The 18,694-nt window shown below is 32.3% G+C and overlaps 3 protein-coding genes and 1 long non-coding RNA gene across 7 annotated transcripts; 1 reads left to right on the forward strand and 3 right to left on the reverse strand.

Moving 5' to 3' along the window:
* Positions 1-1,609: 1,609 nt before the first annotated feature.
* On the forward strand, positions 1,610-4,457 carry LOC140984438 (stearoyl-[acyl-carrier-protein] 9-desaturase, chloroplastic-like). The gene is made up of 3 exons (XM_073451854.1): positions 1,610-1,817; positions 3,046-3,547; positions 3,702-4,457. Exons 1-3 carry the CDS (start codon positions 1,693-1,695, stop codon positions 4,260-4,262), a joined length of 1,188 nt encoding a protein of 395 aa, XP_073307955.1. The 5' UTR covers positions 1,610-1,692; the 3' UTR covers positions 4,263-4,457.
* Positions 4,458-5,925: 1,468 nt separating this feature from the next.
* On the reverse strand, positions 5,926-7,948 carry LOC140984439 (uncharacterized). Its single transcript, XR_012176617.1, has 3 exons — positions 7,815-7,948; positions 6,541-6,625; positions 5,926-6,314 (listed from the first exon to the last, which is right to left on the reverse strand). It is a non-coding gene; the product is annotated as an uncharacterized lncRNA (long non-coding RNA).
* Positions 7,949-8,221: 273 nt separating this feature from the next.
* LOC140984546 (cysteine synthase, chloroplastic/chromoplastic-like) lies at positions 8,222-14,810 on the reverse strand. Of its 2 annotated transcripts, none has more exons than XM_073452049.1 (10): positions 14,499-14,810; positions 14,103-14,212; positions 13,897-13,954; positions 13,419-13,682; positions 13,129-13,266; positions 12,988-13,039; positions 12,826-12,875; positions 12,391-12,450; positions 8,884-8,964; positions 8,222-8,571 (listed from the first exon to the last, which is right to left on the reverse strand). In XM_073452049.1, exons 1-10 carry the CDS (start codon positions 14,742-14,744, stop codon positions 8,479-8,481), a joined length of 1,152 nt encoding a protein of 383 aa, XP_073308150.1. In that variant the 5' UTR covers positions 14,745-14,810; the 3' UTR covers positions 8,222-8,478. The 2 variants fall into 2 exon arrangements, with proteins under 2 accessions (XP_073308150.1, XP_073308149.1); XM_073452048.1 differs by having other exon boundaries at positions 12,826-12,905.
* Positions 14,811-15,994: 1,184 nt separating this feature from the next.
* On the reverse strand, positions 15,995-18,518 carry LOC140985091 (uncharacterized). 3 transcript variants are annotated; one of them, XM_073452846.1, is made up of 2 exons: positions 18,441-18,518; positions 15,995-17,325 (listed from the first exon to the last, which is right to left on the reverse strand). In XM_073452846.1, exon 2 carries the CDS (start codon positions 17,306-17,308, stop codon positions 16,283-16,285), a length of 1,026 nt encoding a protein of 341 aa, XP_073308947.1. In that variant the 5' UTR covers positions 17,309-17,325; positions 18,441-18,518; the 3' UTR covers positions 15,995-16,282. The 3 variants fall into 3 exon arrangements, with proteins under 3 accessions (XP_073308947.1, XP_073308948.1, XP_073308949.1); XM_073452847.1 differs by lacking the exon at positions 18,441-18,518 and adding an exon at positions 18,005-18,434; XM_073452848.1 differs by lacking the exon at positions 18,441-18,518 and adding an exon at positions 17,489-17,944.
* Between the last annotated feature and the right edge of the window lie 176 nt (positions 18,519-18,694).

The raw sequence follows: 18,694 nt of genomic DNA on the forward strand, positions 1-18,694 counted from the left end.
TGTGAATTCATGCAAGTGCCAAGTGGGATGATTATTCATGAATTTTGGTGCCATTTATTAAAACTAGATGTTGTGTAACCTTTACGCACAAAATATATTTGATAAATAAATCACAAAAATATAGTGAGATGATGTCATTTGTCAATTTTATAAAACATATATTCTATTTGAGTTATTTATAAAAAAATTTATTATTCATGTCAAAAATATTTATTTTTAAGCAAAAACTTGTGTGAGTCGGTCTCACGGGTCGTATTTTGTGAGACATATATCTTATTTGGGTCATCCATGAAAAAATATTACTTTTTATGCTAAGAGTATTATTTTTTATTGTGAATATCGGTAGAGTTGATCTGTCTCACAGATAAAGATTTGTGAGATCGTCTCACAAGATATCTATTCTTATTTTCATTATAAACATGAATATGATAGACGTATTGGAAAAAAATTTGCGAAATAAATATGTAAATTTACGAAATCACAAGACTCCACTCGAAGTGGACCCTTTCGGTTTCCATCTTCGTTTTTCCCACCAACCTTTTTTTTTAAAAAAAAATTATAATAGCTAATTTTAAAGAATATACTACCATGCAAAATACTTATGCTAGATTTGAACAATGGAACCGAAAAGAACTCATTGGACAAGTCGAAAAGTAAAGTTTAAAAAAAATATAAGATTTTTTTTTGTTCTTGATGTTGATTGATAAAAGAAAGTAAAAGACAAAGCAAAAAAGTAAGTCTTTTCAAAAATCTTCATAAATTTATCTATGAGATGAATTTATCTGATCAATAATTATCATGACAAGTAATATTTTTAGAATAAAAAATTATATTTTTTATTAGTTAAGTCGATTCGAATATCTGTATCACAAAAATAAAGCGTGGGACGGTATCAGAAAAGTTCATAAAATAAAAATTTATAATGAAAAATATCACTTTAACATTTTTGAATCAAAATGCTTCAATCCACAAGAATTCAAAGATATGAAAAAAAAGAAAAATTGATTGAGAAAAAAAATGGTATTTAAGATTTAGGAACAAAAAAAATGAAAATTTGGATCAAGAAGTATATGATTAAGTGAAAGTTAGGTTAAAGAAATTGTTTAATCATTTGCCTTTTTATTTTTTAATATAAAATTTTTATTATTAATTTTTTTAATATAAAAAATTAAAGTAGGGCGAGCTGTTTGCCGCCCCAATTTAATTTGGTGGAAATTGAGGGGAGGCCAGTTTTTACTATAATATTTTGAGTTGTTAAAATATTAGATAACTTGTTTTAGGAATTATTTATCATAAATTAATGTTAAAATAAATATAATTTTTTAAAATTATTTAATAAAATAACTTTGAGAATAAAATTGTGTACCTAATTGATTTTAAAAATAATAATTTGACTTAAAAAAATTATATTAAATGTAAAATTTATTTTTAGTTATATATATATCAATTAAGTTATTTATAATAATTTATATACTAATTTATTAGGGAAAAAATTATAAAATAATAGTCCAGAGAGGGGTAAAGATGTCATAAAATTATGTACGTTGGATTTTGTCACGTTCGAAGATCACGTGAGAATTCCGGAATAAATTGCTTAAAGGAATCACCGTATGTCTCTCTCTGTCTGTCTCGCATTTTCCGATTCTTTCTTTCTGTGGAGGAAAAATAAAGCTACCCAAAAAATCCTCGAAAATGGCTTTGAAGCTGAATGCCGTCAAGTGCCACCCCGATAACTACCATTATTCTGCGCTTCCGCCGATTGCCAGCTTCAGATCTCCCAAGTTTTGCATGGCTTCCACTCTTAGCTCTGGTTCGAAGTATTGAGCTTGTCCCTTTTCTTTCGACGGTTTCTTTAGTGTTTCTTCTTTTGTTTTTATGAATGCGTTTTAATCATGACACTTTTTTTTGGGTTTCTTTTTACGGTAAAGATTGGATTTTTAGCTCAAATTAGATGGTTTTCTTATTTTTTTTGATCTGGGTATTTTTGGGTTTGGATTTATTGTCTGATTTTATGAAATCTTACACTAATGGGTTTTGATGAAATGCATGTGATTGAATCAATATCGTGTTGCTCAGGTGGGCCATTCTTGAATTCTCTGAAAAAGCGCTTATGATTCTTGTTGCTGCTGTATAACGAGCATTAATGGCTCATAAATTTGTAATAGTTTGTGCATGCATTGCCAGAACGTGATAAACTTTCTCCAAACCTTTCGTCCTTTTGTTTTCCCCTGCAAAAGATGTGAATTAAATATGCACTTGAGAAATTTCCTCAAGCATTCCAACTTCCCTACTAGTCAATTGGATTCGAACATGATCTGAATAGCAGGCCAGCGATAGCAGAGTGAGGAAATTTGGCCAAAAAACCAAACATAAACAGGGCTACTTTTCTGGATGGTGTTGAGTTGTATATTTTTCCAATCCTTCTGTTAGAATCTTAACCTTTCATGTCAATGACTATGGAAGAGTTTGAATCCACCAAAATCGGAATAATTTGAATTTAAAATTGTAAATATGTTTCTCAGAAAAATATATATTATAGATATGTTGCTCAAATATGAATTCTTTAATCCAATACAACCTATAAGTGTTTTAAATTTATTTTGTGTGTCTGGCCTACGTGAGAGTTGTGCTCCTGTAGGTTATATTTCTCAGAACAGTTATTGGTGTCTTATTTTTTTATTTGTAGTTTTAATGCATATACAGTTCGATACTCAAAATTTGATTATATGTTTGATGCAGAACATAGTTGTTAAAAGCGCATACGAATTGTGTCAAGGCACAAAGCGCGTTGAGGCATAGTCTCTTCCTAGATATATGTCAATGTGCGCACATTTTGCATAAAGTAGGCTTTTTGGTGAACTTTAAAGGCTCGAGGTGCATTTTAAGCGAAATGTAATGTAAGCGTGTGCCTGGAGCCTCAGTGTCCTTTCTATCTTTGATAACTATGGCTTGGACAGTTTATCAACAGCTCTATTTTAGTGTCAGTGTCCCTTTCTATCTTTAATAACTATGGTGTTCCTTTATGCGTGTTTGATTTTTTCGCAGGGAGATTACTGTCAAAAAGCCTTTCGGTCCTCCACATGAGGTTCATGTTCAAGTTACACACTCGATGCCACCTCAAAAGATTGAGATTTTCAAATCCATGGAAGATTGGGCTGAGAATAATATACTGGTCCACCTTAAGCCTGTTGAGAAGAGTTGGCAACCTCAGGATTTCTTGCCCGATCCTGCATCTGATGGATTTGATGATCAGGTCAAGGAATTAAGGGAAAGAGCAAAGGAACTTCCAGATGATTATTTTGTTGTTCTGATTGGAGATATGATCACAGAAGAAGCACTTCCAACGTACCAAACAATGCTTAATACCTTGGATGGTGTACGGGATGAAACAGGTGCGAGCCCAACTCCATGGGCAATTTGGACGAGGGCGTGGACTGCCGAGGAAAATAGGCATGGAGACCTTCTAAATAAATATCTTTATCTATGTGGACGTGTAGACATGAGACAGATTGAGAAGACTATACAGTATCTGATTGGATCAGGAATGGTGAGTCTTCGCCAATAGTCCCCCAACTGTTTGTATTCATACTGACCATGGGTACTGTAGTTAATTTTTAAACCGCGTAGTTTATCTTTTTACCACGCTTTTCTTATAGCTATTAACATAGTGCCTGCTTTCATGTGGTTCCCAACTTTCTCAGGACCCAAGGACAGAGAACAATCCATACCTTGGATTTATCTATACATCCTTTCAAGAAAGGGCTACTTTTATCTCCCATGGAAACACTGCCCGGCTTGCGAGGGAGCATGGGGACTTGAAACTGGCTCAAATATGCGGTACTATTGCTGCAGATGAGAAGCGCCATGAGACTGCATACACCAAGATAACCGAAAAGCTATTTGAGATCGACCCGGATGGAACAGTTCTGGCCTTTGCCGACATGATGAGGAAGAAGATATCTATGCCAGCCCACTTGATGTATGATGGTCGTGATGATAACCTTTTCGAACACTTTTCTGCTGTTGCTCAGAGACTCGGTGTCTACACAGCTAAAGACTATGCAGACATCCTAGAACACTTGGTGAACAGATGGAAAGTGGCGAGTATAACCGGACTTTCATCAGAAGGGCAGAAAGCACAGGATTATGTCTGTGGGTTGCCTCCAAGAATCCGAAGGCTAGAGGAACGAGCTCAAGGAAGGGCCAAACAAGCATCGAAAATCCCATTTAGCTGGATATATGATCGAGAGGTACTGCTCTGAGCTCTACTTCACATATGGATCCTAACTAAGTATTAGGAAATTCGTAACGAATTTTCGGTTTTGTTTTGTTTCGAGTTCCGATGTGGTGTTCCTTTGTGTGAAGGGTTATGTTTTGGGAGTGATTGTAGATACCAGTTTGTTTAATTCTATTGCCTCTGTAGGAGCATTTGTGGTGAAGTTATGGTTTGGTTCGTATCTTGTTTCCCCATATAGCTTTTGTGACCATTAAACAAACCAAACTTGTACCTTTCCATCTTTTGCAGCATAAGCAGGATCTCGGATCAGTATCAAATGAGTATAAAATTATTCATAAATGTAGCTCCTCACTTTCACTTTCTTTTACAATTTTTTTTAGAATATTATTTGACAACATATTCGATCATTTATAGCATTGATTTTAACCAATTCCATGTTTTAGTAACTACGAAAAGGACTACATTATACTAGGAGAAAGTACTTATTTTCTAGTAAAAATTAGCATCTATGGTTTCATCTTCGTTAAAAAAAAAAATCACTAAAGATAACTAAAATACAAGCCATGATTTAATATACATTTACACTAAAAAATAATATTTTTTTTATGGATTAAATCAGATTAAAGATAAATCTCAAAAAATTGACTAATGAGATGTCATAAGAGTTTTGTATATACTCAAACAAATGTTGCATAGGTGTTGATATTTATTAACATAGGCATGATTGGTGCTTGCATGTTATGAATTTACCTGTTGCAACCACAAATCAAGAACCAAAATTATACTGCAAATGGAACTCAAATCAGTTTGCTATTAATTCACTAGCTCTAGCTAGTTACAATTCCTAAAACAAAATAACAGAATGATTCCTTCCTCACATATTTAAGTAGTGGTCTCTTTCTGGACTCTTCTACGGCTTTATAACTCATGGGCTTGTTTATATCCTAGGGCCCATTATACATAGGGCCGTAACAGTACCTGAACCGTTTGCCGAAGTTTTCTTCTTCTTTGACATAAAAAATCATCGGGATTTTGTTTAACGTCAAGCTTCACTCGAGTAATTTTCAAGTTTCTTTCAGCTCCAATATTAAATTAAGTTTAATATAAGTATGTAATTTATTATAAAACCAAGGTAAATAATACAAAATAAAAAAAGAAAAACAATTTTTTTTTCTAGTCTTCTTTTTGGTCAAAGCCGAGCTTGAACCTAGCTTGGACTGAGCCGCTCACGAGTTACTCGACTTTACTTTGTGAGCAGCTCGGCTCGATCGTACCTTTGCCTCATGACCCTAACTATTGCTCCAAGGGTAGTGATGTTATTTATTTGATTTGAGTCATATAGGAAGAATATGGTTCACGTGTACTTCTAATCAAAATCAAAATTTATGAAACGACTAATGAATTTGGCAAAACTTTCCAATTAACAGTTAGTTTTTGGGGTGTGTAACATCCTTTTATACCATTAACTTAACATTGATGTTCTATTTGAGAATTTAAACAATGAAAAACATAAAATCTTTAGGAAGAAGATATTATCATGATCCACATTTATATGCAGACCATCTAAAGGCTAAACACAATTTATACATTCTTTCTTGCCAAAATATTCTATTCATTTCAAAAGACTAGCAGACCCCAAAATCAGTAGCGCTTCGCATATTGTTCTACATGCTCCAAAGTTCAATCTGTTTGTAAAATGACTGGTCTAAAATTGAAGTCTTGCAAAATATTCATCATACAGTACTTTTATTTAAACATGAAGACACACAACTCACGACAAAATGTGCCCCATCACACAAACATTCCATTTACAAAGAATAAAACACTCAGGCCTTAGGTATTATGGTTGCTTCCATCTCATTTTTATGTTTCTGATCTTCAAACTTGTCGATCGCTAGCTGAAGTTCATCAGTACCACCAACAGCCCGCATAGTATAGAAGTACACCCCAAAGACAAAAGCTGATAGGCCACCAGCAACAAGCAGATTCTTTGTCTTCGGTGCAAGGGCATGGAATCCAGAAAGTCCGGTCATCTTTTTAATAAACAGCTAGAATTCTATAAACGTATACCCTGAGCCTGCAAGTTTAAGAAACGAGTCTGTTAGTAAACTACTAAAATAAAATAATGGAAACGTTAGCATGAATTCAAAAACCAAATTTAAAATCACTAATACAGTAAAACTTGTTAAAAATGAGGTTAAGAGATGAACTATGACCAACTTATGGTGGCAATTGGCATATCGTAAGAATAATTGGTGTAGCCTTGCGTCAACTATTTATATTTTGGGATGCTTCTTAATTACCTCACAGTATTTCAGATATCTTTCCCAGCACACTGGATGTGGAAGGATTAAAGGTAAGAATCCAAGAGAACAAACAAGAATCACTCTGCAATTATCTCCATTTGCATAAAATAATATTAGAAAAGGTAAGACAATGGGTCAAGGAAAGAGTTAATTTGGCATAAAACAAATATTTATCTTTGGACAAAAATGTTATCTTTAATAAATAGAGCCTAAATGGTTATATCATTTAAGACGGGGGTGATTTCATATATTTGAAAAGGGGGAAATTGAATTGTTCAAAAAATTTAATTTTCTATTCTTGAGATGGAGCTACCTCTGAGTCTGCTTTAACTCACATCACTCGCCTCCATTACGCAAGGAAAAAACACTATACATCCCCCTTATGCCTTTCAACTGCACAAGTTTTGTGGCCTATCTATGACAGAGTCTTGCCCTAATCACGGCTTGTCTTTTTAGCCGCATATCCCCCTGACTCATATTTATTAAAACTAGGATCAAATCAAAGCAAGACCAAGCCATTGAGATAGACGTGAGTTATAGCCAAGCAAGGTTATGAAGTGCACTCTACAAGCATGAAGCATTAGCCATGGTATGCATGCTTTCAAGGCTCAATAATCCCCACCAAGTAAACACGTCTGAACTACAAGGGCAGTATATCCAAGATGATAGGCAAGACAATGGTTATTATTTCGCTTACTAGTAAACATTAGTTTCACCCTCTTTCTATACACCATCAGTATGATATCTTGTCAAATTTTCTTCTAACATTTAGATTTTATTGTATTAACTCTTAATGTAACTAACTCCCTTCGATAAAATTTTCTAAAGATTTAGATATTACAGTAGACTCTACAACCATGGGACAAGAAATCCGTGTGTGATTTTCCGCTCATCACAAGATTATGAGTCACTTTTCTGTAGTCTCCAGGCTATCTATCCTTTGCCCTCTCTTTTCTTCTCCTTCTTCTATATTACATGCTTCCATTAAAAAAGAAAAGAAAACCCAGGATCATGTTTAACACTAGCCAGTTTTATACATAAATCTACTCAAAAAACAACACATAAGATTTAAAATACTCCTACCTCAGTCCGCCCGAACAAATCCAAAGAAACAAAATCTATTCTTTTGACAAGTAAATAGCAACCAAAATTCTCTCAAATTCATTTCTCAGCAAGAAATTTTATTCCAGCTATTAACCAAACTAAGAACCATGTAAAATAATACCTTTAAATTCCGGTCCACTAGAGATTAGAGAGATTGGAGAACGAACCTGATGTGAAACCCTAGCTTCGGCTTTCTCCTATGATTCACCGCCACCTGATTCGTAAGCCGCTAATGGATATCGGGTTTGGGTTTCGTCCAAACAGTTTTCCGGGCATATAGAAGTTAGAGAACCTTTTAAAAGTAATATTATTAAGATTTTTTGTTAGATGATTTTAGACATTTATATGCACGAAATACGTCAATACATGTAATTAAAAATAAAATTTTTGACATAAAAAATGAACAAAATTGATTTATAGAGTCATATCACAAATTTGATATGTGAAACAATCTCGTAAGAGTTTTTGTGTATCAATAATAATTTTAAAAAAGTTTGAATTTATTTATAGTTTTTGGAATGTGAATAGCATTTCTCGTTTTAGTATTCGGATAAATACAACTGATAACATGATGTAAGGCTAATGAAATTATGTATGATCCAACATGTAATTTTCACAACTCGACGAACTAATAACACCTCCATTATGATAAAACGAACCCATGACAATTGAAAAACCATACATCAGAAAAAGAAGCAAACGGAGAACTCAAAGATTGTGATGACAAAAACTGGCCCTCCTCATACATTATGTGTGGAATCCCACAACAAATCAGTACGATACCACCGGTACGAATCCGAGGTTTATTCATGATCTGCAGAATGATTATGTTCAAGCTTCAGGTTGCATCTTCTCACATTCTTCCCGTATGGACTGGAACAGAACCGTCGACAAATATCTTTCCCCAAAGCTAGGGAACACAACCTGCAAAAACATAGAGTCGTTACCTTTTAATCGAACAAGAGTTGGCGTATAGAACAAAACGAATTGTTTGTCATCAGAATTTTTTAAAATATAGAAGGTGCTGAAATATCTTCCCTCTACCGTGCAAGGAAAACAAGTACACCATAAACAATTAGAACTCAACATACAAATTGAATGTTATACTTGACCTTTTACCTTCAGCTATTAAACTTACTACCGCAGGCCAAACGAGCGATGTGAAATTTTTATACGCCAATTTCGAATCAAATAGATAGCAACAGCAGAAGAGCAGGCTTGCCAAAATCAACATACCGCTATAAGCTTGCCAGCATTTTCAGGCCTCTTTCCAACCTTGATAGCAGCAGCAGCTGCCGCTCCAGAAGATATTCCCACCTGGTAAAAATTAATAATTAATTGAGATCCATGATCCATAGCATTCCTGCTGACATAATAAAAAACTTGAAAAATAATGCCCTTCAGCAAATTCCAGATATGTATAATCATGTTTCGTATCATGTATCCCACTGTGAATGATTTGATTGATTAACTTCGCAGATGTATGTACAACCCAAGCACATAATCACATGATCTAATCAGCACTCTAACTTCAAGTTTTGTCAAAATAAAAGCAACTAAATCATTCGAAACTCGAAAGACTGCACTTGGGTGGTTCTTTTAAAGCATAAAAAAATGCATATATTATCACCATGTCGTGGATAACACATAACCCCTGCCTTGAATTCATGAAATCAATATTTTCCGATCTCATATTTATGACAGAACATCTTTGGAGCATCCATGTGCAAACTTATACAAATACGAACGGCATATCATCTCATCATAACTGTCATAGGTTAAAATAACTATTTACCCACACTCTGTCCTGATTTGACACTAAGCATGCTACAGAAAGATATTAAGTTATATTACTTCCAGACACTGCTACCAAAATGATATAGCAGACCCTCATTCTGCAGCACCTATCTATACTAACTATAAATATATGAGTTGAATTGTGAATTTACTTGGTTACCCTTTCACTTACTTTGTTATCATTTCACTCACTATTACTTCATTAATGTTTTATTTATTTATTTAAGTGAAATATTAGTTTGAATTGTTAATTTACTTATTTAATCTTTAATTCACAATTACTTCATTAATATTTTATTTATTTATTTAGGTGACTTTTCAATTTTCTGATATAAAAAAATAATGAAATAAAGTTATTTTTATTTTCAATATCNTAAGAAATTAAAAAGAATGAAAATTACTTGATACTTTTGTATTAAATTTATCAGATAATCCTCATAATTTTTTTAATTAAAATAATCCTTATAATAAATATGAATTACAGTGCTAATTTATTATCATTGGTTAGAAATTAAAATTTTAATATATGATATTTATAAACTGAATGTTACGTATATGTGTTTTACTACACATATTTATTTGATTGATATTATTTTAAAATTTTATTTAACATAAAATTATTAATCATCAATATTACTTTTCAGATTATCCATTCTGATATAAACTATCTATGTATAATATCTATTCTAAAAAAGAAGAAAGTTAACAAAATTAGCAAGGAGTTAAAAGTTAGCAAAAATAAAATTGATATTTAACTTAATAACAAGTTTAGGGGTTTTATTTTAACAGCATTATGATAATTTAGTTAATTAAGAGAATTTTATTTGACAATCGCTATATGCACTTCATTTAAATATATTGGGATTTTCATTTTAGTAATAGGAATTGAGACCATGTAGATTATATATGCTCTTTTGCAAATTTTTTTATATTTTATTTGTCGTATAATTTGATTAGTTTGATTTATTTCAACTAGACATAGAAATTAATTATAAATTATGTCATTCTTTATTGTTCTTTTCCAATGAAAATGGACATTGAGACCATGTAGATTCTATATGTTCTTTTGCAAATTTTTTTATCTTTTATTTGTCGTATAATTTGATTTATTTCAACTATACAGAGAAATTAATGATAAATTATGTCATTTTTATGGTACTTTTCCAATAAAAATGGGCATTGAGACCGTGTAGATTCTATATGCTCTTTTGTAAATTTTTCTTTTATTTTATTTGTCGTATAATTTGATTAGTTTGATTTATTTCAACTAGACAGAGAAATTAATGATAAATTAAAAAGAACGAAAATTACTTTCTACTTTTGTTTTAAATTTATTAGATAATCCTTATAATTGTTTTAACATAATGAAAATAATAATATGAATTATAGTGATAATTTATTTTCATTCGTTATCTATTTACAAATGATTCATTCTGATATAAAATTAACTATCTATAATATGTATTCTAAAAAAACAGAGAAAGTTAAACAAAATCCGTAAGGGGTTAAAAGTTAGCAAATCTATATATCTATATATCTATAAATATATGAGTTTGATTTGTGAATTTTCTTAGTTACACTTTTACACCCCATTACTTAATTAATGTTTTATTTATTTATTTAGGTGAATATTTAATTTTCTGATTTAAAGATTGATATGGAAAATGAGAATAACTTTATTTTATTATTTTAGTTGAATTGACGAAAAATATTACAAATACATTAGTATGATACTTTTTTATATTTTTAATTTAATAAATTGTGATATTTAATTAATGTCTCAATATATATCTCAAGCTTATACTTTTCTACAAGTGTTATAAAAACCATGCGAGAATTTGTCATTTTTCTTATGGTTTTTTTCAATGAAAATGGACATTGAGAGCATGCAGATTCTATATGCTCTTTTGCAAATTTTTCTAATATTTTATTTACAATATAATTTGGTTATTTTGAATTATTTCAACTTTATTCATAGAAAAAGAAATTAATAAGAAATTAAAAAGAATGAAAATTACTTGATACTTTTGTATTAAATTTATCAGATAATCCTCATAATTTTTTTAATTAAATAATCCTTATAATAAATATGAATTACAATGCTAATTTATTATCATTGGTTAGAAATTAAAATTTTAATATATGATATTTATAAACTGAATGTTACGTATATGTGTTTTACTACACATATTTATTTGATTGATATTATTTTAAAATTTTATTTAACATAAAATTATTAATCATCAATATTAATTTTCAGATTATCCATTCTGATATAAACTAACTATGTATAATATCTATTCTAAAAAAGAAGAAAGTTAACAAAATTAGCAAGGAGTTAAAAGTTAGCAAAAATAAAATTGATATTTAACTTAATAACAAGTTTAGGGGTTTTATTTTAACAACTTTATGATAATTTAGTTAATTAAGAGAAATTTATTTGACAATCGCTATATGCACTTCATTTAAATATATTGGGATTTTCGTTTTAGTAATATTCACTATTCTATTAATTATTTTTTTTATTTTTTTTCCATTGTGAATAATATTTGGATGAAAAATATCTTTGTTAATTTCATAGAGCTGTCATTATGTTATAATCACGCGAATTAAAAAATGTTATATAAATAAATGAATATATTTGACTTATCGTCATCATGTATTTTTATTTATTGTGTTTTGATATATTTAGATTAATTAATACTCATAAACAATATGTTATTCAAACGATTTTAAAAATTATCTAAATCTCGTTATTATATTTTTCATTATTAGTCACCTACGTGCATCGCACGTAATCATTCCTAGTATCTTAAATATATCAGTGTTAGATAAGGCCCATGCCTGACACGTGAAAATACAAATTAATGCTTGAAAAATCATCTCTACTCCTGTAATATTTATTATCTAACAATACTACCTTGCCAGATAACATGAAGCACTTACCAGTAACCCCTCTTGAAGAGCTAATTGCTTCGCAGTTTCAACTGCTTCATCACTTGATATCTAGCGATGGAACAAGAAAAAGCCAGTCAGAACAAAATGGCTAAAAAGTCAAAGCCAAAATGTTCATGAAAAAGGAGACATATAAAAACATGTTGGACAACCAAATAATGCAGGCGTAACACCGGACAAAAGTGATGTCCTTGTAAAGAGGTGAATTAAACTAGTTCCCTTCAATTGATATGTTAGGATTGTGAAGTTTAAATAAGAAGGCATTCTAATTTTCAAGTGTCAGCTTAAGTTTTAATCAAGGGTTGATATTCTACTACATACACATCTTGGTATTCAAACCAGTAACAATTTCACAAAGGATAATCAGAATTGGGGATAGTTTTATAAAAAAAGCATTAAAGAATGCTAAGGAGGTAAGAAACATACCTCAATAACTTCATCCATCACATCTTGATCTAAATTCTTCGGAATAAAACCTGCTCCAATTCCTTGAATTTTGTGAGGGCCTGCAGTTGCAAATTGCAGCTACTAGAAATATACAAAATTTACACTTAGCTATCAACATTGAAATGCTGACTGTCCGCTTACCAGGTTTACCACCAGATAATATATTGCTTTCTGTGGGCTCCACGCCAATAACCTAATGGACAGGAGCAATTATTGTTATAATAAACAAGAGAGACAAAAGAAATTATTTATATAAAATTCATCTAAAAAACCACATAATACCTTGATATTAAGATTATGTTTTTTAAGATAACGACCGACCCCCGAAATTGTCCCACCAGTGCCAATCCCCGCAACAAATATGTCCACCTTGCCTTTTGTATCTTCCCAGATCTCTGGGCCAGTTGTTTCGTAGTGTATCTAATATTAAATGAAGGGAAGAGAGACATGATTTCAACAATGACTTCAATTTCACCTCAACCCATAAACACATGCTATTGTGCAGCAGACAAAAACCCGTTTCTAAACTCAGATTTAAAATAATAGTGCATCAACATACACAAGGAAAAAACCTTTGGATTTGCAGGGTTGTCAAATTGTTGAAGCATATAGGAATTTGGGGTACTTTTCAATATTTCTTCAGCTTTCTGAACAGAACCCTTCATGCCTTTGGCTGCATCGGTTAGAACAAGTTCAGCTCCGAATGCTTTCAAAAGAACTCTTCTCTCAAGACTCATGGACGCAGGCATCGTCAATATGAGCTTGTATCCTCTTGAGGCAGCTATAAATGCAAGGCCGATTCCGGTGTTCCCACTAGTAGGTTCAACCAAAATACTCTAGCATAAATCCAAAATTCCACAATGTATCTGTCAGTATCATAAATTAGGCAAAGAAGACAACAAAACACAATCTCACAAACATCGGGATGGACATAATACTTGCACAGTCCATAGGCTCAAATCTCATAAATCAAAGTAAAGACGAAGACTCGTGAACACAATTCTGTGAAAATATTTGACCAGAAACAGAAATTATGACCAATTATCTTACCTTCCCTGGGGTTATAAGCCCCTTTTCCTCGGCGTCAGTTATCATACTATATCCTATCCTGAAAGCAATATTCAAATATAAATAAACTGAACATAACAAAAACTTGAGAGAGTAAAACTCAAAAAGTTTCTTATTCTGATAAACGTAGAAAAATTCAGACAAAACGCAAACACCAATTTTGCAAACGAAAACCAGAGTACACCAACCTATCCTTGACACTGCAGCATGGTTCCATTATCTCAAGCTTCGCAGCTATATTCGCAACACAACCTTTAACAACATTATTCAAGTACACCATCGGTGTCTTCCCAATAAGCTGTTATGAAGCATCAATTGAATAAGAGTGAACTAGAGTAACACCAAAAAAATATAGGAACTAAAGCTAGCCATCTTCATTTTTGCTAATAAACTACACGATTTTTGTATACATAATACATCTATATATATGGAAAAAAAAATTGACTAGAAAAAGCACAATGTCAAATCCACCGCAAGAATGCTCCACTACCCATCAGTAAAATCACCCCAAAACACCAAATTATGATAATAATAATAATAACAAATAACAACAATAACGCTGCAATATATAACAGAAGGCTCACCTGGGTTACATCTTCGGCGATATTGAGGCCTTCAATTTCACTCTTAGGCTCCACGGACACCGCTTTACACACAATTTTTCCTTTACCGAATTTACTTGTATTGCTTACACTAATACTGTTACAACCAGATAATCCTGTGGCAGCCGCCGAACGGCTCTGCTCGGAGACGACGAACTTAGGATAGCAGCGTCCCGACTTGTTGACCGCGGAGAGAGAAGTCAACGGCTGGTTCAACAGAGACGCCATGGATTTCCCTTCTCCGAAGCTTGAACAGTATTTGTACTGAGCGAACGTCTGGATACAGAAATGGAGTGGATTATCTATATTTGCCCTTTGACAAAACGAAAAGATATTTTAAAGTCGTGTTACCTGACCCCCCGCTGAACCCCACCTCTTTATTAATGTTATGATAATTTTAACATCAATATTCAATCCCACCTAATTTAAAAAATAATAATAATTTTTTACGTTAAAAATATTTTTTTATTTTAAATATAAATCAATTTAACCATCTTACAATAACATATATATATATAATGAGTGACTCTTATGTGAGACCGTCTCACAGATCTTAATCTGTGAGACGGGTCAATCCTACCGATATTCACAATAAAAAATAATACTTTTTCATGATGACCCAAATAAGAGATCCGTCTCACAAATACGACCCGTGAGACCGTCTCACACAAGTTTTTGTCATATATAAAATCCTCTCACAAGAAACTTACTTTTATAATGTAAATAAACTTATGAAATATTGATGCCGACAAATTAATGTTTAAGTTCATATTTTATTTATATGAAATCATAAAAAGAATTGAAAAACTACATAGAAGATGGGAGGATAATAGGAGAATATGGGTATTGTTGGAGTAAGTTTAAAATGCGTTACTAATATTATAGTAATGTCATTTTGTAGGTTTTATCTAGAAATAAAATATGAAAAATATTTAATTTCAATCATTAAAATAATCAAACTAGATTTTCTAAGGTATTATTAAATAGAAATGATACTATTAATAGAAGATAAATCGCTTATCTTGTGTGAAAATCTCATATTTGAGACAATATAGATAAGAGGTTCATGTGAAACAAATATCTCATCATTAATAATAAAAATATCAAATTATAATTAAAAGATTAATAATTTTTTGAAAAACAACTCTTACTGAATAAAGATATTTATTCCATTATTAATTTATCATAATTTTCATACAAAATATCTTTTTTTATTCATATTTTGCAGAATATTTCATGAGTTATATGATATGCTAGATTAATTTTCTAACATTATTTTTTTGAAAAAACGTATCAAAATTATTTTGGTGGATGCTGGCAAACATAATTGGGTTCACGCTTCTTTCATAGCGTTGGGCCAGTTTGATGTTGAGCCCAACTATCGACCGGGTCACCATATAGTAAAACCAGGTGCAGAATAGAAAGCACATAAATATGTTGAAGGAAGATCTAATTGGGTACATAAACTGAAGCACATCTCAACAAGTCAACCATCAAAAACCAACTTCAACAGCTTAAAGTTTTTGTAGCCGTCGCCTGTTCAAGATGAGAAACTACATTTAATTTGAATTCGGCTGATAATACCAGACGTTACGACAATTTATGACAATGTCGTCGAATGTAGATGTGCAAACACAAAAGATCCGGTAAATCACAGCGATCCCTGAAATCTCTTTACTATGTCAACACGAGTCCTCGGGTTCATAATTAAAAGCTACATATCATCGCCACTTCACAAACAAAATCAACAGAAACAACCAACTCACTTAAATTTCACCAAGATATATCTGCTTATCACTGCTGCAAGACCCAATAATAGGCTCACTGGGGTGGAAAACACACTCGTTAACTGATCCTGTATGACCTGGAAGTTTATATAATATGCGTCGTGAGGTAGTATCCCAGATGTGCACCATGCAGTCACTACTACCAGCGGTGACTTTACTGCCATCTGGTGACCAACTACATCGCAACAAATTCTTCTCGAAATTGTGTTGATGCCCTTCCAATATTTTCACACAGCGATTTTGTGGGGCATAGGGACGCATATCCCATATTCGAAGACTGCAATCCATGCTATTGGTCAGAAGGTAGGATCCATCCGGACTCAACTGCATACCAGTAATCATATCCTGATGACCTTGAAGCTTCAGAACAGGATCAGTTCTCCGCAAATCCCATACCTTCACATCATTGTCGATGCCACCAGTATAAATCTTATCTGAAGCATCAGAGAAACTGACTGCTGTAATCTGGTATTTATCTGGAAAACTCTGTATAGAACCCCTTTGTCGCATATCCCAAAGTTTTGCAGTCCCATCATCAGATCCGCTGACAATTAGAGGTGGGCCTCTTCGAGCAGGACAACAAGAATTCACAACAGACAAGTGCCCAATCATTTTCTTGATCTGCTTTCCTGTTTCAACATCCCATGCTCTTAAACTTTTATCTGGACTAGCAGATATTATCTGTGAACCATCAGTGGTCCACTGAACATCCAACACAGCATTTTTGTGACCTCTCAAGACCATGAAATTCTTGCAATCACCCTGCACATTCCACAGAAAAATATCCCTGTCATGTGAACCAGATGCAATGATAGTCCCCGTAGGATTAAATTTCATTGTGTAAATTGCACTTTGATGGCCTGACAGTAACATGATAGGTGCCTCCAAGCTTGATGTACGTTGTTTGCCATTTGATCCAGGCACTGATGTCCCAAAGTTCCGAGTCACATTCGATAACTCTGTTGGCTTTGGACCGATCACAGAAAGTGCAGTTTCCACTTGCATTTTGCTTCTGCTTTATTCTTAATACAATAAATGGATTATAATTTTGCTAGCAGCTTTAGATCCGCATGAATATACATAATGATAAATTTCAAGAAATAAAATAATATTTGAACCATTTTAACCCTTATTAAGATAAAATACAAAACCAATACAAGTACAGTCAAAATCAAAAGATCTGACCAGTACGTGCACAAGGCAATGCATGTCACATCTTCAGAAAGGAAAATATTTTCTGGAAACGATACAAGCAACTTTAATTATTTTCAACATCTTTCTTTAAAAGACAGTTTCACCCCATTTTCAAACTATCCTATACATATGATTATTACTTTAAATTGACTTTCATCACTACAAAAAAATAATTATAATTATTATATTACTATTCAAATACAATCAATAGATGCAAAATACTTTTATATGACATGACACCTACAACAGAAAATTTCCTTTCCATAAATAAAACCAAATGTAAATAATATTTTTCAATTCACTTCCTACTTGGAAGCAGAAAGGTGCTCCAATGATTTTCTTAAGGGGTTGGCCTAGGAAGTAAACTCACCCAAAATGCTAGAGAGAAAAGATTTATTATCCTAATCCGTAGGAGAGGGAAATGTAGAGTATAAGTCCCACCATTGATAGGCTTTGCACATAAAAATTTCTAAGTTAATTTGTTTTCTCCTGGCCAAATTTATTTACCAGCAAAGCACGTAGGAACGTCACAATGCACCACCTTCTTATTAAAATCAAATCTCACAGCACTTCAATGAACTGAACTACTACAGGGAAACGATTTCATCCTCCATGACTCAAGCTGCGGTATTGCATCAAGTACACGGAAGAGAACAAATCAAACAAAAACACAACTTCTTAAAAATCAGCCGAAAAACAAAAGCACTAAGATTTTCTCAGCTAAGGTCCCAAACCACGGAAATTAACTAATAAAAAAAACCTAAGAAATGTAACAAATCAAACTGAAACAATCTTCAAACATAAATATGAATATCGAGCATCAAAATTATCACGACTGGTTCCATTATCATGCTGATGAAAGAAACTAGATATTCGGCCACAATTAAGCTCCGCAATCATGGAAATCGGATTTAATATGAAGAGCGCGAAGAAAAACCCTTACCTGGGTTCTTCGAAAAACTTCCAAGAATTAGCTGGACGTGCGTCTGAACAAAAACCAAGCCATGGATCAAAGGCTTTGTTGGGCTTTGAAATTTGCGATGGGCTCTAATTGGGCTCCGCTTGTTCTAAAATCACAGTATTCGTCTAATTATCGACATATTTTTCCATAAGATTTCAAATTAGAGGATATTTTATTTTATTATTTATTTATTATTATTTTTAATTTCAATTAGAAAATGATATTTTTAAAAGTTC

Source organism: Primulina huaijiensis, chromosome 9, assembly GCF_012295235.1.
Source record: "Primulina huaijiensis isolate GDHJ02 chromosome 9, ASM1229523v2, whole genome shotgun sequence".
NCBI classification, from domain to species: Eukaryota; Viridiplantae; Streptophyta; class Magnoliopsida; order Lamiales; family Gesneriaceae; genus Primulina; species Primulina huaijiensis.